The sequence below is a fragment of the Apteryx mantelli genome, chromosome 11, assembly GCF_036417845.1.
Source record: "Apteryx mantelli isolate bAptMan1 chromosome 11, bAptMan1.hap1, whole genome shotgun sequence".
NCBI classification, from domain to species: domain Eukaryota; kingdom Metazoa; phylum Chordata; class Aves; order Apterygiformes; family Apterygidae; genus Apteryx; species Apteryx mantelli.
In genome coordinates this window covers 21,273,566-21,296,028 of record NC_089988.1, presented here as the reverse complement: position 1 = coordinate 21,296,028, position 22,463 = coordinate 21,273,566, and the positions used below count along the sequence as shown (strand labels likewise).

The window sequence follows — 22,463 nt, the reverse complement described above, 5'->3', positions numbered from 1 at the left end:
TGACAGAAGGGGACAGCCCCGGGACATGGCCTCTCCCTCACTCTCTGGCCTGCTCCTGCCTCTTTGTTCATCTCTGCCCCAGGCCAGGCAAGCACCACTGAGTGTCAAGCATGAGACAGAGCAGCGGAGGGCAGAGAGGGGGCTGGTTTGATCTAGTCCCACAGCCCAGGACACCAAGGCCAGCACAGGGAATGGCCGGAGAACAACAGGGCAAAAGGTTTCCTGACAGGCAGCAGGGCCTGTGGCAGGAGGCGCAAATTGACATACCAACGGGCACATGTGCAGAGGGACACACAGCACCCATAGCCATGCATACAGACCCCTGGACGTGCCAGGAGAGCCCCTGGCTCTCCCACCAGTCATCCATCATCAAAGCTGGCAGAAGCTTCTCAGCCAGCTGCAGAGCAATGGGGCTGGAGCCCTTCTGGCGCAGGGGGCTGAGGATGTTTCTCAGCAACATCAGGCTTCCCACACACATGTCCCTGCAAACATTCTGCAGCCACTCCATGATGTCGGGGAGCAGGCTCTGCATTCTCCTTGCCTGTGTGAAACACACAACTTCCTTTCAGTGAAGCAAGGCCAGACCCCCCTGCCAAAAGTGCTCTGGGTGCTGACTTCCCATCAGGGCTCAGTGTCCGGGGCCAGGGCTCTACACACACCCATGGCACAGAGGCTGCAGTGCAGGGCAGAGATCTCCCAGGGGGCCCTCAGCATGTTATGGCCTCTACTTGGAGGAAGGCTGCTGCCTTGAGGCCCAGGAACAGCCGGCTATGTTAGACTGACCCTGTGCTCTGGCTCATTGTCCCTCCTGTAGCGTGACTTTGGCCGCAGCGCTCCCATGACTGAGGCCGTTTGGAGCTGGCTTGCTTGGTGCTGGGCCTGGATCTCTGCCTAGCACAGCCGAGATGTGCCAGCAGCAGGAGCTCTTCCTGGTGGGCGTTGGTGCCTTTCTGCTTGTGCAGCCCAGCCAAGCGCCTGGCATGAAAGACTCAGGGCAGATGAACACCTCCTGTCAAGCCCCAGGCTGCCAGCATGCCTTCACCCAGCTGCCCCCCTGCTCACCATCTTGGGTCTCTGCGACAGGCTCATGAGGCCTCTGAATGCCAGCCCACGCATCTTCAGGCTCTGACTTTGGACATAGCTCTGGAAGAGCGGCAGGACGGCATCATCCGTATGGGCAAGGTCAGGGCAATCCAGCAGCTGAAATGCACAGAGCAATGAAAGACTGGCTGAGCTGGCAGGACTGCGTGCACCGGGCAGCCCTGGATCCCACCCACCGTTCAGGGCAAGGGCACCAGGCCCTGACAAAGCTCAGCGCACAGGCAGCAGGGATTGTGGAGACACCCCCAGGCCCTGCTCCCAGCCCTGGGCCTCACAGCACACTGCACACACCACTCCCCTCCTCCTCCTGTCCTCTGAACCCTCTGCAGCCTCTTTTCCCATCCCTTGGAGGAGCAATTGAACACAGAGCTGCCGCAAAGGAGGCACAAAATCCAAGTGTTTACAAGTGGCAGCCCAGCAGAAATGAGCCAATGTCAGGGCGACTAAGAGGAGTGCCCCAGCTCCATCGCCCCAGCTCCATTGACCAACATCACCCCACAGCCATGTGCATGAGCCAGCAGAGCATTTAGAGGCACCTCCAGAGCGCCACCTCTTGCCTTGAGGCCCACCTCAACAAAGAAAGCCCTGGTGGGCATCTGACAAAACTAGTCCTCCCTTCTCAGCAGCCTTGCCAGCTGGTGCAAGATCCAGTGACAGGTGTCTCGGAGCCCCTCTCACCAGTCTGGCAGCAGGAAGAAGGCACTGTTGGTCCTCAGCTGAGCAGGCAAACCTCCTCTGGGATTGCTCTGCCCCCTCTAGCCATTTCCCCCCAGCACAGGGCAAGGCAGGCCAAGGCAGTGCTTGGCACACAGCACTTGGCATGCAGCTACAGCAGCCAGTGGCATTTGCTCATGGAGGCTGCTCTTTCCCTACCACACTTTGCCATTGGAAAGCCAGGGTCAGTCATCATCAGGTTCCTTTTGGTGGGAGACCAGAGAAACACCCTTCCTACCCGGAAGTCATGGCCTTCCCACACATCCCATTTCCCGACCCCTTTGGATTCCTCTCCCCCTGGGCCCTTCCCATCTTCTTCTGTGCATCTTGCACCTTTCCTGGGGCTCTGTCCTTGGTGGCACTGCAGGCAGACGGTCCCCAACGCTCTCAGGGTTGTGAGTCCAGGCCCCACAGGAGGGCACTCCAGCTCTCTGGGAGGGACCACTCCTGCAAGGGACCCCCTCTCACAACTCCTAACACCAACTGCTCCCCCAGCAGCTCTCAAAGATGAGCAGCAACAGGGCAGGGAGCTCCCATGGCTATTTTGCTGTGCGAGCCCTTGCCACAAGTGCTGAGGCTGCAGCCTCTTTCTTGGAGAACTGCGGTCCCCCTTCACCCACAAGGAAGGACATTGTGCAGGGCACCCCAAATTCAGAGAAGAGGTGCTGGGGGGAGAGCAGGGTGGAAAGGGCTGTACCTGGCCCTGCATGGTTAGAATTGGAAGAAGATGCCTGTCCATTGCCTACAAAAATTGTTGTAAAACTTAAAAAAACTTTACCCATGCTTTACAAAAGCAAAACAGCTAGTCTCATGTGAACTCAAAAAGAAATTTCTCTGAGGTGACTATTAAAATTAAGATTTTTTTTTTTTTAGGGTAGAAGCAATCCTTCCTTTTCAATCCCTTGAGCTTTGTGTTCTTTGCATTTCATACTTGACCCTATTTAAGCCCAGAAGCCTCTTTTCATACCTACAGGTGTTTATTTTGACAAAGGCACCTATGTGCATTCTAGTCTGGTAGCCTAGAACATCTTCTGAGAAATTGAATTCTGCTTGCATCTTGTATTGTGACCAACCAATCAGTTCCTACCATGGAAGAAGGTTCAGAGAAGAACGTAGGGTGTGATGGACCACAGCTACTGCAAAGCAAGTGGAATTTATCTCAGCACAAAGAGAACCAGAGGGTGGCCTTTGTTTTAGGCCACCCTCCAGACTCATGCAAACACCTGAAGGCTGGAAATAAATCCTTGCCAGAGCAGAAATAATTATCGGCAGAGGGAACGTGCACCCCACCTGAGCTGCAACTGGACTAGCAAGCCTTGCTGGTTTAAACCACTGGTTTGCTACTTTCCCCTTTCCCAGAGAAATGCCATCTGATAATGGAACACATTTGAAGAATAAAGAACTGAAAACGTGGCGTGCTTCAGACAGAGGTCAGTAGACTTTTCACCTATGGTATCAACCTCCAAGTAATGGGGTAGTAGAAAGACGGAGTGGACAACAGAAACAACAGCTGCACAAGAGTGACTCTTCTCTCATAGAACACTCCTAGAGTGGGGATCCCACTTGTGAGAAGTTGTAAGGTGGCTAAATAAGTGACAAACTCTTATGGGAAGGCCCATAGATAAGGGGTTTGTGTCAGTAGCTGCATGAATTCCTGTTAAAACAGAAATAAAACCCTATCAAACTCCTGGAGGTGAGGCTGTGATTAAACATCCAGCTCAGGGATCAGTCTGGGTGACTCTGCTCTTTCACCATGGAAAAGGAGCATGGGATGCTGTCGACACTGAAGGCAGTAAGTTAACCATTAGTGAGGTCTGGGTTATGTCCAAGACCTGGGTGTCTTCTCTTGCAGGGAGATGTGGTGTTACCTGCTAACTGTGGGAACACTGATAACTGGAAAACACACCTGAAACGTGTCTCTAACACGTTCTGCCTTTTCACGTTGCCCATGGGACAACTTGGGTATTGAAGATCAGTCACAACCCATCTTCAAAACTGTAGTTACAAGAGAAACACCATCTGTAATAGCACAAGGTCAAGGACTGATAGTAGGCAAAAATGTTACATTAACCCTAAGATCTAAAGTTATTCTAAATGTAGGAGCGATGAAATGTGGTACAATGAACATGTTCATTTAGTGAAAATGTCCCATGACAGAGCAGCCTGCCCTGAGCTGACACACAGAGAAAAAAGTTTTCATTTATTCCTCCCTGCAAGCATGCAATTTTTCTTTTGCTCTTCTCTGGAGGCCTCCTCGTTCTCCAGAGAGCCTTTCCCCAGGTCAGTGTGTCCATGCTGGCCTGCCCAGCCATTCCAGCACCCCTCCGCTGTGCATTCCTCAGTTTGGCCCTTTACCTTTGGGTGACTCCACTTGGTTTTGGGAGTCTCCACTCACTGCCCATCCCAGGCACATGCTGTCCATGGAGATACCCTGCGCTCAACTGGTGGCTCCATATTGCCTTCCAGAAGGATGGCATCTCTCATCAGCCCTCTAAAATTTGAGACAGCCCCCAGCAGATACCGCTTGAGCACTCACCCTCTCCAGTGCCACTGGGCACCCCCAAGTGAAGGCTGAATCCATCCCTCATTCCCTCACACATCACCCTATGAGTGCATCCCCCTTACACCATGGAAAACCCAGGCATGGCAAAAGGGGCTTTTTAGGGGCAATTCCCTGAGCACCTTCTTGGCTCCAGCTTGGGAAGAAGAGCCTAGTCTTCATGCAGTGTACTGATGAAATCCCCTTTATTACAGAGATGCTGTAAGGGAGGCCAGCTCTGACACAATACTCGGCAGATTTACACAAAGCCTCTGGGTTAGATAAACAGGTTTTCTGCCTCTGGAGAATAGAGATGAATTCAGATGTTTGTGTACAAACACGTTTATCACAGATAGAATGCCCCAACCACAAACGTTGCCTGAAATCACTTGGAAATCATTTGTGAGGAGAGATGGGCAGCTTATTGCTGCTGAAACAGTACCAACCGAACCAGTTTCTTCAGTGCCTCCTTGAGCTCCTTGTTCCTCATGCTGTAGATGAGAGGGTTCACTGTTGGAGGCACCACTGCATACAGAACAGTCACCACCAGATCCAGAGCTGGGGAGGAGAGGGAGGGGGGCTTCAGGTAGGCAAACATTGCAGTGCTGACAAACAGGGAGACCACGGCCAGGTGAGGGAGGCACGTGGAAAAGGCTTTGTGACGACCCTGCTCAGAGGGGATCCTCACCATGGCAGTGAAGATCTGCACATAGGACACCACAATGAAAATGAAACACCCAAAGAATAAACAGGCAGTAAACACAAGAAGCCCAACTTCCCTGAGGTAGGAGTCTGAGCAGGAGAGCTTGAGGATCTGGGGGATTTCACAGAAGAACTGGTCCACCACATTGACTTGGCAGAGTGGTATTGAAAAGGTGTTCCCAGTGTGCAGGAGAGCATGGAGAAAACCACTGCCCCAAGCAGCTGCTGCCATTTTGACACAAGCTCTGCTGCCCATGAGTGTGCCGTAGTGCAGGGGTTTGCAGATGGCAACATAGCGGTCATAGGCCATGACAGTGAGAAGAGAATACTCTCCTCCTAACAAGAAGACAACCAGGAAGACTTGAGCAGCACATCCTGAGTAGGAAATGGCCCTGGTGTCCCACAGGGAATTGGCCATGGATTTGGGGACAGTGGTGGAGATGGTGCCAAGGTCGAGGAGGGAGAGGTTGAGGAGGAAGAAGTACATGGGGGTGTGGAGGCGGTGGTCACAGGCTATGGCTGTGATGATGAGGCCGTTGCCCAGGAGGGCAGCGAGGTAGATGCCCAGGAAGAGCGAGAAGTGCAAGAGCTGCAGCTCCCGTGTGTCTGCAAATGCCAGGAGGAGGAACTCGTTGAGGGAGCTGCTGTTGGACATTTCACTCCTTCTGGGCTTTCGGGACTGTGCAAAGGAGAACAGACATTGAGAAGTTAGGAGAGACTTTTCAAGGAAAAGAAATCCAAATGTTGCAGTTCTCATCCAAGCCCCCACACTGCCTCTCTCTTTACTGAAAGGGTCTTTGTGCAGCTCCCTTGCTTGGGCTGTGCTTTGCACTGGCTGAGTGTGCTGTGAGGAGCAGGGACCTCTGCCCTTGGGCTCCAGAGCAGTCAGTCCTGCTGTCAAGCAGTAGGTACAGGGCAACGGGGGTGACCAGCTCTGACATTCACACTTTCTGTCAGGTGAAATCCACTCATCATGTAGAAGGGCTTTTCAGCATCTTCCCTCTGAATTCTAAAGAATGAGGTTTGAGGAACAGAGTTTCAGGGATTTTTTATTTTCTTTTAGATGTTCTTGTCACCCCTGGGGAGTGTTCCTCAAAGGTAGAAATCCTTGGCATTTCCACTCTGAGTCCTGAGAAAAATGGATTCACTGTCTCTTGTTGCAGAGTGAGGACAGCTAGTCTGTCTGTTACTCTTGTTCCCAGCTGCCTTGTGCTTGCCACTCTTTGAGGTGGAGGATGATCACACTCATATGTTGCCCTAGAAAGAAACCAGCCCCTGCTGAGAGCACACGAGTCCAGTTTCAAAGTGCACATCTCCAAACTTCTCACCCTTTCTCTGGGCACCTGAGGGAGATCTCCACACTCCCCTTCTAGCCAAGGACACACAGGGCTCTTTTCAGATGCCCACATACAGCCTCCCACCACCAGCTCCATACTCACAGCATCTCTGCACCTTCCTCATGGGCCTCTCAGATATCACAGAGGTGCAATGAGACAGCTGTGCCTTTCTGGGGGGCAGCACGCAGTCTGCCAGGAGACTGTAAGGAAACAGTCAAAGGACTCTTAGGACTGGAGATGGGCTTTCCCTAAGGCAGAGTCAGCTCATTTTGCAACCTCACAGACTGCATTTCCTGGAGCTCCACAAGTCAGAAGGGGGCTGGGGCAACCTCATTCCCATGCAGACCCCTCTGCTGCACAACTTGTAGCATCCAAGTCTGAACTGCAGCTGAAACTTCCCACCCCAGAGAGCCCGAGAGCAAGAACAGGAGCAGCATGGACAGGAGGGGAAACAAGGAGCAGCACCATGATCCTGCTGCCAAGGGATGCAAGAAGAAAGAGACAGATGGGAACTCAGGAAAGCCTTCACCTTACCAGCTAGGCATGCCACCTCGCAGGCAGTGACATCGCAGGGCAGTCACTCTCAGTCCCTTTGTCAGGCACCTCTCCTCTGCCGGAGGGCTGACTGCAGAGAAGGCAGCTCATGCCCTGGACCCCATGGCTGTCAGGGCAGAGGCTCTGCTGGCGGGGAGAGGAGACACAGGGAGCTTGCTCAGAGGAAGTGCCTGCATCGGAGGGACTGACCACTGACCATGACTTGCCCAAATCCATCCTCCCATGACGATTCTGTTGGCTGTTCCCTCTCACTCCCTGCCCATCTCTGCTGCCTGGGGCTGCTCCTGATGCCTGCAGCTTTCTCTCTCCCAACATCTTTTCCCTGTACGTATTCACAGACCCTATCCCACCCTCTCTGTGTGCAGTTCTGCCCTACAGAAGCCTCCCAGATCAGGGCACTGTCCAGGGCATCTCTGTGCTCACAGGTCCTAAGCAGCAGGTCACATTAGCCCTGATAAGTCCATAAAGGTGCTGCTGGTGCTGCTGTAGCTGGAGGTGGGGTTGGAAGGGTTTGCTGAGCTTTCTCACAGACCTACTGATCTCTGAGAGGGAAGGTCAGTGAGTCCCAGTTCCTTGCCAAACCACAAAACTCTTTCCTTTTTTTCTCCCTGCCAACATTAGGAAACTGAAAGCCCTGGAAGGAAAGCTCCTTCCCTTCCAAGTAGCCTCTTTTGCACCTTCCTCTGCGGTGCAGGGACACTGCTCTGAATCACAGCCCTGGGCAGACCTGGGTGCATGTCCCAGCTTCACAGCCCTGCAGCCGTCCTTGGGAGAAAGTAGCAGCATGCCCTGTCCCTGTTACGGTGTGGTAGGGAGTGCCTGCTCTGAAGCATCTCCCCCTCCTCTGCAAAGGAAAGTGAGCCTTAAAAAACCTATCAGTCATGGGATGAAATAGTTTTAGAAGACCCTTCCAGGAACCTCGGCAGCATTGCCCTGCAGCCAGAGACTTACTGTGTCAAGGGCTGTGAAGATTTCTCCCACAAGGAGCTCTCCTCTCTCCTCCCACTCCACACAGCCTTGCACTTCTCTCTGCCTTCTCTCTTCTCATGTCAGCAGCAGCAGGCAGTGCCTGGAGCCCTGCTGCTCTTTGCAGAGGAGCTGCTCCTGCACACAGCTGTCTCTTGGCAGTGCTGCCTGCTTGCCATGACCTCCCTCAGTCTGAAGAGCCTGGCCCCACTCAGGAGCAGAGGCCCAGCTGAGCTCATGAATTTCTCTGCCCCATGTGCTCCCTCCTCCTGGGAAATGTTCGCTGTAATAAACTAAAATAATCACTGATGGTCCCTCTCGAAACAATACAGAGAGACCAGTTACAGCATTGTCACTTGTTTCATCAGAGGATGGTTATCTATGAGAGGTGGAAACATTGCACCCTGGAATCCATATTCCCATGTCTTAACTAGGCAGGACACCTAGAAGCGGACAAGAAGGGAGGTCATTCACCCATGGTTCAGGTTTTCATTCAGATAAGTCAGTCTGGGCATCGCATGCCCACTTAGAAGTCCCTGGGCTGGAGTGGGATGCAGATCCCTCCTGTGAACTCCACAGACACACAGGCAGTGGGATTCCCCTTGCAAAAAAAATGAAATGTGCACAACAGAGGTGTCTGCATGGGAGCTCCTTGTCTAAGCTACCATTATAATTCCTGGAGATGGAGGGTGGGAGTCAGTTGCTCAAGACACAAACACCTGCTGACACTAGAAGAGACAGAGGTGGTCCAAGCCATGTGCAAGTGTCTTCTTGCTCTGATGGAGCAACTATGACACCCCCATCCTTCTAGAGCATGAGTTGGGACCAGGTGGAGAATTCCCTTGGCCATCTCAAATGACACTAGATGCCTCCTACTACTAGGGCTCCACTCACTATAAAGCTGAGACATAGGAAGATCCCAGTGTTACAAACAGCTAACGCAATTCAGTGCAGACACTTGATTTAATGACACAGAAATAGGCTGGCAGGGCCATGTCGGATGCCCGGCGTGTCCAGCACATCCACATGTCTCTAGTAGTTCCAGCATGGGACCTACAGGAAGCCATGCCTTTTTGGAGTGCTTGCTGGGCAAGTACCCCATGGCATCTTGGGTTTCCTATGTGTGCCCAAACAAATGAGTCCCACCACTGCCTTTAGGCGCAGTCTGCACTGTCTACATCCAAGCATGCTGCACAAATGGGAGGCACATCACACCAAGGGCTCCACTCTAGTCTCTGCACTCTCAAATCCCTCTAGCTCTCCTACTTCTGAATTCCTTCTCACTCCCTGGGATGATATAAACAGGGACTGGGCTAATGATGTCCTCGAGGTGGCTGGAGCACAGAACCAGGGACTTCTTTAGTGGCACCTTGTCCTGCCTGGAGATTGGTTCACCTCTGTCACAGGCCCCGAGGTGCTGCAGAGTCAGCTCAGGCAGCAAACCCCTCTCCTGCCATTTCTGCACAGCCCAGCTCTGTTTCTGCCTGGCCTTGGGCACTGCAGGCTTTGCTCTCTCAGTGGGAACCTCCTTTCACCATTACATTGCCACCTGCTATCTAGGCCAGCATGTCACCAATTGCAAACAAAGCCTTTGCAGATATGAGGTCCCTGCTAAAATGTTTCCCTGTGACAGATCTTCAGTCAGTGCCATAGCTGATGCTCTGCCGCCCAAATGTATGCAGACATATGAAGCCTGGGATGCAGCCAGGAGCAGATGGAGATGCACAGGCTGTCAGAGGACTACCACAATGTTGGAATAACTGAGGTGTGGTGGGATCACTCACATGACTGGAGTCCTTCAAAGGCAGGGTGCAAGTTCTTCAGGAGACACCACCAGGGAAGATGGGGAGGGGGATGTCCTATGGGAGAAGGGTTAGCTTGGATGTATGGAGTTCTTCCATGGGATGGACAAAGGGAGGCAGCTCTGAAGAGCAGAGGAGCTCAGGAAAGCCAGCAGGTCATTAAGCACCCATCAAGCACAAGCATGCTCCCTATGAACAGTTTGTAAAATTAGTAGCCATCTCTGGACCCCAGCTTGGCTAAACAGGGAGCTCCCACGTGAGCTCCAGGGCAATAAGGCAGCATACAGAAAGGGGAAGAAGGCAGAGGCTGCAAAGGAGGAATTTAGAAATATTGTCCAGCAAAGCAGAGATGGTTTTAAGGAAGCCAAAGCTCCTCTGCAATAGAGACACTTGCAGGGGATGTGAAGGACAGAAAGAAGAGCTGCTGCTGCTTCAGTGACAGTAAAAGAATAAACAAGGAAATGTGGGCTCACTGCTGAACAGGACAGGGATTCTAGCAAAAGCGGATGTAGATAGGTCTGGGGAAGTCAAGTCCTTCCTGGCTTCAGTCTTCACCAGCAAGGTCTCCTGACCTGTTGTGCCTAGAGTCAGGACTCCTGAGGAGAAAAACAACCCACAGTGCCTAAGTCTTGAGTGAAGAATGACTTGCAAGAACTCAACCCCTACAAGTCTATGGGATTGGATGGCTGGCATCCATGGACATTGAGAGAGCTGGCTGCTATGACAGCAAGGCTGCTCTCTATCATCTTTGAAAGACTGTGGATATTGGGGATGGGGGGGGAGGGGCGTGTCTCAAAGACCAGAAGAAGGAATATGTTGTGCCCATCTTCAAAAAAGGCCACAAGGACACACCAGGGAGCTCCAGGCCATTCAGCCTCACGTTGGTGAGTGGTGTGTCATGGAACCAGTCCTCTCAGATCACAGTTCTGGCTATATGAGGGACAAGAAGTTGTCTGGAAAGAGTCAGCATGGATTTACCCAAGGTGAATCATTCCTGACCAACCTGATTGTCTTCTGTGATAAAAGACCAGTGCTTGTGGAGGAGAGGGGAGTAGTAGATGTCCAGTAGACATCCAGATGGGAAAAAAACTGCTTGGATGATCGAGATCAGAGGGTTTTCACAAATGGGTCATGCTTTACCAGGAAGCCAGATAAAGGTGGGGTATGCAGGGCTCTACACTCCACATCCTGTCCTGTTTGAGAGGTTCATCAGTGACCTGCGGAATGGAAATCCCCTCACATTTGTAGATGACACCTAATTGGGTGGAACAGTCATAAGCTCAAGGGCTGCCATTCAGAGGGACCTTAGCAGGCAGTAAGAATGGGTTGTCAGGAACTTTGTGAAGGTCAACAAGGACAAATACCAGGTCCTGCACCTGGGACAGACCAACACCCTGCAGTGAGACGGGCTGGGGAGTGCCCAGCTGGGCAGCAGCTCTGTGGAAAAAGGACTTGGGATTCTTTGTGGGCAGGGAGCTGAACATCAGCCAGCAGCATGCCCTGGCAGCAAAGGAGGCCACAGTGTCCTGGGCTGCATAGCCAGGAGATCGAAGGAGGTGATTATCCCCCTCTACTCAGCATCGTTAGAGCCCATCTAGGTACTGCATCCAGTTGGACCCCCTGGAGAAGAACGCTGTTTGTCACTTGGTGTGATTTCAGTGGCAGGCCCCCAAGGTGGTTGGGAGCTGGAGCACTTGCCCGGTGAGGAGAGGCTGAGGGAACAGGCCTTGTTCAGTTGGAAAGGGAAAGGCTTTGTGGGGGACTCACAGCATCTTCCCAACTCAAGGTTACCACCAATAAAGAACCCGTTTTTTGCAGTGACTCATGGCAGGAGAATGAGAGGCAATGGCTATAAGGTGACACAAGTGCAGTTAAAATTAGCTATAAGGAAGAAAAATCAAAGAGGGTAACAAAGCATTTGAAGTGAGGTGCAGAGAGGCTATGGACTCTCTCTTCTTGGAGGCTTGCACATAGCTTCAGTGTAGACTGTGAGGTCGCTCTTCTTTGAGTATTGAGAGGCCAGTGGGAGGCACATGGCTGCTGTTTTTGTTTGCGAGGCCACTATTGTCTTACTATCTGATAGGCCAGCAGATGGCACATGGCTTTGAGGAAGCATGTGAAGACACCACTTCTTCAGAAACAGATAGGCAAGCAGCAAGCAAATTCCTTTGATGCACATTGTTAGGCCACTTGTGCATCTGTAAATGACAGGCAACAAGGAGACACATTATTGCTCTTTGTGCTTGTGAGGTCATGTCTGCCTTAGTGCCAAATAGGCCAGTGCTGGTCATGTGGCTGCTCTGTGTGGTGGTGAGATCACTTGTGCCTCAGAGCCTAATAGGCCAGGGCTGCTCTTGTGGCTGCAATTTGTTGTTGTGAGGTCAGTTGTGCCTCAGTGCCTGATAGGCCAGTGCTTATCACATGGTTTCTGTTTGTGGTTCTGAGGTCACTTGTGCCTGAGGGACTGATAGGCCAGTGCTGGTCATGTGGCTGCTGACTGTGGTTGTGAGGTCACCTGTGGCTCAGTTCCTGGTAGGGCAGTGCTGGTCACATGACTGATGCTTGTGGTTGTGAGGTCACTTGTGCCTCTGTTCCTGATAGGCCAGTGCTGGTCACATGACTGATGCTTGTGGTTGTGAGGTCACTTGTGCCTCAGTGCCTGATAGGCCAGTGCTGGTCATGTGGTTGGTGTTTCTATCTGTGAGGTCACTTGCATATCAGTGCCTGATAGGCCAGGGCTGGTCATGTGGCTGCTGTTTGTGGTTGTGAGGTCAGTTGTTCCTCAGAAAGTCAGCCTGCCAGGGGGAGATGTGCCTATCCGGTTCCAGAGCAGACCGCTGGAATAATGTCCAGAGCAGAGTGAAATCCCAACTGAGTCCTAATCGTTGAGGCAGTGGGAGAGTGAGAACTGTTAATCGAAGCAGGGGAGCTGGAATTCTCAGGATGAAGAAAGATGTTGTTAAGATCGCCCAAGATACGCAGGATTAAGCGCCATGCTCCATATTGCAGTAATTTGTCGGATGCCTATCAGGCAATGAGGCCCAAGTGAACTCACAAACAAAACCAGTAACCACATGACCAGCACTGGCCTATCAGGCACTGAGGCACAAGTGACCTCACAACCACAAACAGCAGCCATGGGCCTAGCACTGGCCTATCCGGCACTAAGGCAGATATGACCTCACAAGCAGAAAGAGTAATAATGCGTCTCCTTGTTGCCTGTCATTTACAGATGCACAAGTGCCCTAACAATGTGCATCAAAGGAATTTGCTTGCTGCTTGCCTGTCTGGTTCCAAGGAAGTAGTGTCTTCACATGCTTCATCAAAGCCATGTGCCATCTGCTGGCCTATAAGACAGTAAGGCAAGAGTGACCTCACAAACAAAAACAGCAGCCATGGGCCTCCCACTGGCCTCTCAATACTCAAAGAAAAGCGACCTCACAGTCTATATTGAAGCCATGCGCCTGCTGCTGGCCTATCATGGACTGAGGTACACGATCCCCAGAAGCACAAAGAGCACTAACCTCCCTACCGCTGCTCTACCAGGTGCTCATGCAGAAGGGAGCTCAGAACCACAAACAGCAGCAATGGGCCTGTCTCCCCCTTTATGAGGCACTGAGACACAAGGGACCTCACCATCATCACCAAAGCTATATGAATGTTCTTGGCCTACCAGCTTCAGAGGCACAACTCACCTCACAAGCACAAATGACATCGAGGTGCCTGCTGCTGCCCTATCTGGGACGGAGTCACAAGGGATCTGAAAAGTGCAAACCTTCACAGAGGAGAAGCTCACCTGGGCCACTCGCACATCCCTTGATTACGCTGTTATCACTCCATACAGAACAGTCTTCCGCAAACGGCTTTCATCTCCTGGCAAGACTCTCTCCAGCTAATGGGACAGCTCCACTCTGTCACCCTGGCAACAAAACAGAAAAGGGAACGATTGGTCTTGCTTTTCCTTTAGTGCCATCAAGTCCGAGCTGGGAGCCTTTGCACTGCAGCACCTGCACAATGACAGCAGGGTGCCACTTCCATTTCTAGTGCATTTCTAGGGACAGAGACCAGCTGAGGGAGCAGCTCCACGGAAAGGGTTGCTGACACTGTCAGATCAGCTCAGCCGTGCACCAGGCATCAACCTGATGCCAGACCTCTGCTTTGCCACCTGCTCTACAAACACACTGTCTCTGTCCCACAGAGCTGCCTCTTCTGCTTGATACAACCAGGTGCCACAAAGAAGACATGGATGCAGGACACTCGCCACTTGCACACTCCCCAGGCACTGCTCTGCTCGCTGCCTTCCCTTGGCTCCTCAACCCAGACACACAGCGAAGCTCTTGAGGTGACACCACAAGGTGGCCAAGGCACTCTGGGCTCACAAGGCCTGTGCAAATCACAGAATCACAGAATCGCTGAGGTTGGAAGGGACCTCTGGAGATCATCTAGTCCAAACCCCCTGCTCAAGCAGGGTCACCTAGAGCACATTGCACAGGATTGCATCCAGGCGCGTTTTGAATATCTCCACAGAAGGAGACTCCACCACCTCTCGGGGCAACCTGTTCCAGTGCTCTGTCACCCTCACAGTCAAGAAGCTTTTCCTCATGTTCAGATGGAACTTCCCGTGTTTCAGTTTGTGCCCGTTGCCTCGCGTCCTGTCGCTGGGCACCACTGAAAAGAGTCTGGTCCCATCCTCTCGACACCCTCCCTTCAGATACTTGTACACGTTGATAAGATCTCCTCTCAGCCTTCTCTTCTCCAGGCTAAACAGGCCCAGCTCTCTCAGCCTTTCCTCATAAGAGAGATGTTCCAGTCCCCTCATCATCTTTGTAGCCCTTCACTGGACTTGCTCCAGTAGTGCCACATCCCTCTTGTACTGGGGAGCCCAGAACTGGATGCAGTACTCCAGATGTGGCCTCACCAGGGCTGAGGAGAGGGGGAGAATCACCTCCCTCGACCTGCTGGCAACACTCTTCCTCATGCACCCCAGGATACCATTGGCCTTCTTGGCCACAAGGGCACATTGCTGCCTCATACTTAACTTGGTGTCCACCAGCACTCCCAGGTCCTTCTCCGCAGAGCTGCTTTCCAGCAGGTCAACCCCCAACCTGTACTGGTGACTGGGGTTATTCCTCCCCAGGTGCAGGACCCTGCACTTGCCTTTGTTGAATTTCATGAGGTTCCTCTCCGCCCACCTCTCCAGCCTGTCCAAGTCTCTTTGAATGGCAGCACAGCCCTCTGGTGTATCAGCCACTCCTCCCAGTTTTGTATCGTCAGCAAGATTGCAAATATTAAGAATAATAGTCACAATAAAAATAAAGTGAACAAACAAAGCCCAGTCGTGGTACAGGATGCTGTGGGAGTCATTTGTGGAGAGCAATGGCAATGTTACCACTGCTGAAAATTGTCCATGAAGTCATTTTCCTCAGGGCATCTTTGAGCTCCTTGTTCCTCATGCTGTAGATGAGGGGATTCAGAGTTGGAGGCACCACTGAGTACAGAACAGCCACCAGCAGATCCAGAGCTGGTGAGGAGAGGGAGGGGGGCTTCAGGTAGGCAAATATTACAGTGCTGACAAAAAGGCAGACCACAGCCAGGTGAGGGAGGCACATGGAAAAGGCTTTGTGTTGTCCCTGCTCAGAGGGGATCCTCAGCACAGCAGTGAAGATCTGCACATAGGACAGCACAATGAAAATGAAACACCCAAACATTAAACAGGCACTAACCACAAGAAGCCCAACTTCCCTGAGGTAGGCGTCTGAGCAGGAGAGCTTGAGGATCTGGGGAACTTCACAGAAGAACTGGTCCACTGTGTTGCCTTGGCAGAGTGGTATGGAAAATGTGTTCCCAGTGTGCAGGAGAGCATTGAGAAAACCACTGGCCCAGGCAGCTGCTGCCATTTTGACACAAGCTCTGCTGTGCATGAGGGTCCCATAGTGCAGGGGTCTGCAGATGGCAACGTAGCGGTCATAGGCCATGACTGTGAGAACAGAACACTCTCCTCCTAAAAAGAAGAGAACCAGGAAGACCTGGGCAGCACATCCTGAGTAGGAAATGGCCCTGGTGTCCATCAGGGAATTGGCCATGGATTTGGGGACAGTGGTGGAGACAGTGCCAAGGTCAAGGAGGGAGAGGTTGAGGAGGAAGAAGTACATGGGGGTGTGGAGGTGGTGGTCGCAGACTATAGCTGTGATGATGAGGCCATTGCCCAGGAGGGCAGCCAGGCAGATGCCCAGGAAGAGCGAGAAGTGCAACAGCTGCAGCTCCCGTGTGTCCGCAAATGCCAGGAGGAGGAACTCGTTGAGGGAGCTGCTGTTGGACATTTGCTTCCTCGGGGCTTTGTGGACTGTCCAAGGAGGAAAAGACAGGGGCAAGTTAGAGCAGGCTTCTCTGAGCCAAACCCACTCTGTGTCTCATAGAAACCCCCACCTTTCCTCTGCCCTTTACCTTCGCTCAGCTCCCTTTCTGCAGCTCTGTTTACACTGGCTGAGGGTGCCATGCGGAGCAGGGGCCTCTGCCCATGGGCTCCAGAGGAGTCATTCCTGCTCTGCCAGGAGGGTGTAAATGGAGGTGTCAAACTGACCCTGCTATGTGGTGGGATACCTGGGGTGGGTGCTGGGAGCAGGGGACTTGGTCCATGTACCAGTGGGAAGTTTCCCTGTTTCCCATGATGAGAGCTGAATACAGCTCTTGTGGCAGCTGTGTCTGAAAGAGAAGACCCTTGTGAGGGATTCATCTCCCCCAACCTTCCCTCTTGAACAGAGGTGTCTGTATCTGAATCAGCCACACCAGCTGCCACTCCAGCAAGGCAGAGAAACAGTCAAGGGAAGGCAGGGGGTGACCTGACCCTTTCTAGATGTCTCTGTCCGAATGGGATAGACCCTGTCCTCGCACCCGTTTACCATCTGTGCCCTTCCTGCAGGCACTGCAGAGGGAATGGGAAGTGACTAGCTGTGATGCACACATCCTACAGCAGTTTATGTCCACCATGTATGTGTAAGGGCTGTTCAACTCTTGGAAACCCACTCTTCTCTGCAAAATGATCAGTGCAGGAGTCTGATGATACACAAACACACACACACACACACACACACACACACACACATCTCTATTTTAGATGCCTCCTTCTCACCGTGGGAGCATTCTTTGAGGGGGTAGAAATCTTTGGCATTTCAGCTGCTCTCAGCATGAGCCCTTGTGCATCCCAAGAGGAAAGGACTCGCTCTTTCTTTGAATAGGGTCACGGGACCTGGTCTGTCCATGAGTCTTGCCCCTCACTGCCTTGCACTTGCACCTCACTCACAGGAAGGACAACCACATTCACAAATTCCTCTAGGTAAGAAACTGGACTGAGCTGGGAGCAGAGGAATTCAGTGTCACAGTGAAGATTTCCAAATTCTTTGCTCTCAGCCCCGACATAGAGAGAGTGATGAAGAGTGTGACAAGGTTTCTGACTCACATGACCAGACCAAGGACTCTCAGATCTTACAGAAATGCTCCAGGGAAGCTGTGCTTTTCCGGAGGGCAGCTTGCAGCTTGACAGCACAGCCCTGAGAAGCAGTCAAGGGTCCTAAAGACGGACTCTCCCAAAAGGAGAGTCAGCTCATTCCCCAACCTGATGACATGCATTGCCAGGAGCCTCACAGGTTGGAAGGGGATTGGGGCTTCTCACTGCCAGCAAGGGAACACCATGCAGGACACTCAGGGCTGGTGTCTTAACTGCAGCTGAACACCCCCAGAAGGTCTGAGAGAAACCTCAGCAAGTCCCTTCATCCCCACCTCAGCCTACAGACAGCACCACCATCACCTTCTTGGCCTTGTGAGGGTTTGCCTGACCTGCTCCTTAGAACCTGCAAGCACAGAGATGCCCCTGGGCAGGGCCCTGCCTGTGGGAGGTTTGTGGAGGGCAGGAATGAGCACACAGAGGGTGGAAGGGGGTCTGTGAACACCGAGCAGGAAAAGACATTGGGACAGAGAAAGAGCTGCCAGCAGGGACAGCTCCAGGCAGTGGAGATGGGCAGGCAGTGAGAGGGAAGTGCCAACAGAAACATTATGGGTGGATGGAGCTGAGCAAGTCATGGTCAGGCCCTGCAGTGCTGACACCTCCCTCAGGGAGCTCAGGTCTCCCCTGCAGAAACCTCCCAGTAGCAGGGCACTGCCCCAGGATATCTCTGTGCTTGAAGGTGCTAAGGAGCAGGTCACATAAACCCTGAGGATGCCAGCAAAGGGGAAGCTGATGCTGTCTATAGACTAAGGGGTGGCTGGAGGGACTTTCAGAAGTTCCTAGCTGACACATTGGCTGCTCCTGGAAACTGTTAATGAGTCTCAGTCTGTTGTCCAAGCCTGACAGCTCCATTTCCATTTTCCCCTTGCCAGGTGGTAGGAAATGTAAAGCACCATGCCAGGAAGTTGGCTTCTCTTTCAGGAAATCCCTGCCTTCACTTTCCTTTTGAAAAGTCCCCTCGGAAAAGTCCTGTGCATGAGCTAGAGCTATGAGCAGCCCTGACCCATGCAACACCCTCTCAATGGGAGAATGAACCTGCCCTGACAGAGGTCACTCCTCCCACCCAGAGCTTCTCCTAACAGTGCCATGATGAGCTCCCTGGGCAGGCTGAGTGCTGACCCTCGCAGGCGGTCACTTGCAGTCACTTAGACAGGAACACAGCAACCTGGGGCACAGGGACAGTGCTCTGAATTAGTGAGCACAACAGAGGTGTGTCTGCATGGGAGCTCCTTGTCTAAGCTCCTGTTGTAATCAATGGAGATGGAGGGTGGGAGTCAGCTGGTCACACACAAACACCTGGTGACAGCTGAAGAGACAGAGGTGGTCCCAGGCATGTGCCAGTGTCTGCTTGTTCTGATGGAGCAATTATGACACCCACATCCTTCTAGAGCCTGAGGTGGGGGCCAGGTGGGAAATTGCCTTGGCCATCTGAAATGGCCCTAGTGCCTACTGCAACTAGAGCTCCACTCACTATGAAGCTGAGACACAAGCAGATCTGTACAATGCAAACAGCGAATATGGTTCAGTGCAGACTCTAGATTCAGTATCATAAAGATAGGCCATAGGCAGGGCCATGGCCGATGCCTGTGGTGTCCAGCACAACCACAGGTCTCTAGCAAATACAGCATAGGACCTACAGGAAAACCGTGTCCTTTTGGAGTGGTTGCTGGGAAAGCACCTGAAGGCCTCTCAGGTTTCCTACCAGGGCCCAAACAACTGAATCCCACCACTGCCTTCAGGCAAAGTCCATCCCATCTACATCCAACAGTGTTGCATAGATGGGAGGCACATCACACCAAGGGCTCTGCTCTAGTCTCTGCACTCTCAAACACTTCCAGCTATTCTCTCCATGAACAACTTCTCACCCCCAGATCATGTGAACAGGGACTGTGCTAGTGGAGTCCACAGGTTGGTTGGATCACAGGACATCCAGGCCCAGGGATTTTTTCAGCAGCACTTGTCCTTGCTGGAGATTGGTTCACCTCTGTCACAGGCCCCATGGTGCCTCAAAGTCAGTTCAGGCAGCAAATGCCTCTCCTGCCATTTCTGCCAGCCCAGCACTGTTTCTGCCTGGCCTTGGGCACTGCAGGCTTTCCTCTCTTAGTGGGAAGCTCATTCCACTATTACGTTGCCACCTGCTATCTATGCCAGTGTGTCTCTGCTCTGGAGTAGGGCCACTGCACACACGGTGTCCTTGGCCCTTGGTAACATGTTTCACCATGACCGGTCTGCTCTCTGTGCCACAGTTGAGGCTCTGCAACCAAAATATACACAAGTGCATGCAGCCTGGGGCATAGGCTTGGCAGATGGAGATGCAGAAGCAGGATAAGGGTGATGCTTTCCTGGATCTGGAAACTGTAAATGAGGAGGAACTGATCAGGGATGGGGTAGTGTCAGCCTTGCCTACAGTGATCATGAGAAAGTAGAGTCCCAAATCCTGAGGGGAGTGAGGAAGGACACTAGCAGAGTACAGACCCTGGACTTGAGAGGAGCAGACTTTGACCTGTTCAAAGGAGTGATGGGGGATCCCACAGGAGGCAGCTGTCAAGGGCCCAGGAACTCAGGAAAGCCAGCAGGACTTTAAAGACAGTACCTGCCAAGCACAAGGATGGTCCATCCCGTTTCTCAGTAAAACTAGCAGATTTCTCAGGGGACCAACTTGGCTAAACAGGGACCTCACACCTTAGCTCCAGGGTGATAGGGCAGCATACAGAAGGGGCAAGGAGGGAGAGGCAAAGGAGGCATTTGGAAATATTGTCCAAGGTCATAGGCTTGGTGTTAGGGAAGAAAAAGCTCCCCTAGCACTGACACTTGCAGGGGATGTCATGGGCATGAAGATGAGCTGCTACTGCTTCCGTAAGAATCAAAGAATAAAAAAAGAAAATGTGGCCTCACTGCTAAATGGGACAGGGAATCTCACAGCAGCAGCTGCAGACAGGTTTGAGCAAATCAACCCCTTACTAGCTTCTGTTGCCACAAGCAAGGTCTCCTGGGCTGTGTGTTGAGTGGGGACTCCAGAGGAGAAAAGCAGCCAGCAGTGGACAAGGCTAGTGAGGGATTACTTGTGAGAACTCAAACTATACAAGTCAATGAGGTCGGATGGGCTGCAGCCAAGAATGCTGTGAGAGTTGACTGCTGTCCCTGCAAGGCCACTCGCTCTCATCTTTGAAAGGTTGTGGAGATGGGGTGAAGTCGCAATGACTGCAGAAAGGCAACTGTTACATCCATCTTCAAAAAAAGGCCACAAGGGCAACCTGGGGAGTTGCAGGCAGTTCAGCCTCCCTTTGGTGAGGAGAGAGTCATGGAATGAATCCTCTCAGATCACATTTCTGGACACATGAAGGAGAAGCAGGTGCCTGGGAACAGTTAGCACGCACTTACCCAGGGTAAATTCTGCCTAACCAACCTGGTTGACTTCTATGATTAAAAAAAATTGTATTAGTGGATGTAGAAGAGTAAATGTCCTTTACCTAGACTTTGCAAGGTGTTAGATACTGTCTCCCACAATATTCTTGTATGCACGTCAGAACATTATAGTCTAGATGAGCAGACAACCGGATGGGTAAAAAGCTGCTTGAATGATCAGAGGCTCAGAGGGCAGTGGTGAATGGGTAGTACTCTTCCTGGAGGCCAGGGAGAAGTGGAGCACCACAGGGTCTCTCCAGGAACTTGTCCTGTTTATCAACTCTATTAGTTACACAGAGGATGCAACAATCATCCTCCTTGTAGATGACGCCTAACTGGAGGTGGGGGTGTGTGGGGGGGCAGTCCTATGCTTGAGCGCTGCCATTCAGAGGGACCTAGGCAGGCAGGAGGAATGGGCTGTCAGGAACCTCATGGAATTCAATAAGGACAAATGACAGGTCTTGCACCTGCGATAAACCAACACCCCACTGTGTCACAGGCTGGGGTCTGAGGGCCTGGGGAACAGCTCTGTGGAAAAGGACGTGAGGGTGCTGGGGGACAGGAGGCAAAACATGAGCCAGCAGCATTCCCTGGCAGCAATGAAGGCCAGAAGCATCGTGGGCTGTATGAGCAGGAGCACAGGCAGGAGGCGGAGGGAAATGGTGATCGCCTTCAAGTTAGTATCCATTAGACACCATCTACAACCCTGTATCCGGGTTTGCCTTCCCAGAACAAGACAGAAGTTGATAACTGGGAGCGAGTTTGGCCGAGGGCCCTCACCGTAGTCAGGGAGCTGGAGCACTTGCTTTGTGAGGAAGCATTGGAACTTGTTGCACAGAGAGGCTGTGCAGTCTCCTCCCTTCGAGGTTTCCAAGATCAGACTCGATGAAGCCCAGAGCAACCTGCTCTGACCCCAGAGTTGACCCTACTGGGAGCAAGGAGATTGGGCTAGAGAACTCCTGAGGTCCCTTCCACCCTGAAGGAGTCCATGGTTCTTCCCACTCTCAATCTTCTCTTGTGGATGTCAGGGAAAGCATGTAGGTGCCCTGTGACAGTAGAAGCAGGCCAGCTTTCTTGTCCTCCTCCAGTCAGAATTCTTCAGATGCAGGGCTTCTTGGCAGGAATCCCCAAGACAGCCCTGATCAATTCTTGGCTTCACTTTTAAATTCCTTGGTTTTTTTCTTCCACCCCTCCTAAGTCTGTCTGTTTTACCATTCTGATCCCGTCCCATACAGCCCACCCTTAACTCATTGGTGCTGGTTTGTTTGTTGGTTTTCTTTTGTTTTCTTTTATTTTGACACAGAGGAGCTTCAGCCCTGAAGGAACTTGAGAAATTCGGGTGATTTGGACAACAAATACCTCATGAAGATTTACAAGAGAAGCGTCAAGTGCTCTGCCTAGGTGGGAATAACCGCATCCATGAGGAGAGGTTGAGGGACCTGGTTTGCTTTAGCCAAGAGGCAAAGGGCAGTAGACTATTAGCCTGTGACTGCTTGAAGGGTGTTTTCAGAGATGATGGAGCTTTTCTTGGCAGTGGGAAAAAGCATGAGAAGGAGAAAGAGCCACAAACTGCATATTGAGAGATTCAAACTGGACTTCAGGTCAAAAGAATGTCACTCGTAGGGCAGTGCTGAGGTGCAACAGGTCACCCAGAGGGAGTCTGGGATCAGCCCCTGCCTTTGTGTTTCAAGGAAAAGCAAGTGAGGACAGGAAGACATCAGGAGAGGCAGGGAGATCACGGGGTGAGAGCAAGGTGGGGAAGCAGCTTGGGTGTGTACAGGCTGCAGGGAAAGAGGCACAGGCATGGGAAAGCATAGCACAGCCTGTGGTGGAGATGGCCG

The 22,463-nt window shown here is 52.2% G+C and overlaps 1 protein-coding gene across 1 annotated transcript; it reads right to left on the bottom strand.

The window, feature by feature from the left end:
* Window positions 1-15,172: 15,172 nt before the first annotated feature.
* Window positions 15,173-15,691, bottom strand: LOC136993074 (olfactory receptor 14A16-like; the record flags this gene model as incomplete). Its single annotated transcript, XM_067303091.1, has 1 exon — window positions 15,173-15,691. A coding segment is annotated over exon 1 (519 nt), but the record flags the coding sequence as incomplete, so codon positions are not given.
* Between the last annotated feature and the right edge of the window lie 6,772 nt (window positions 15,692-22,463).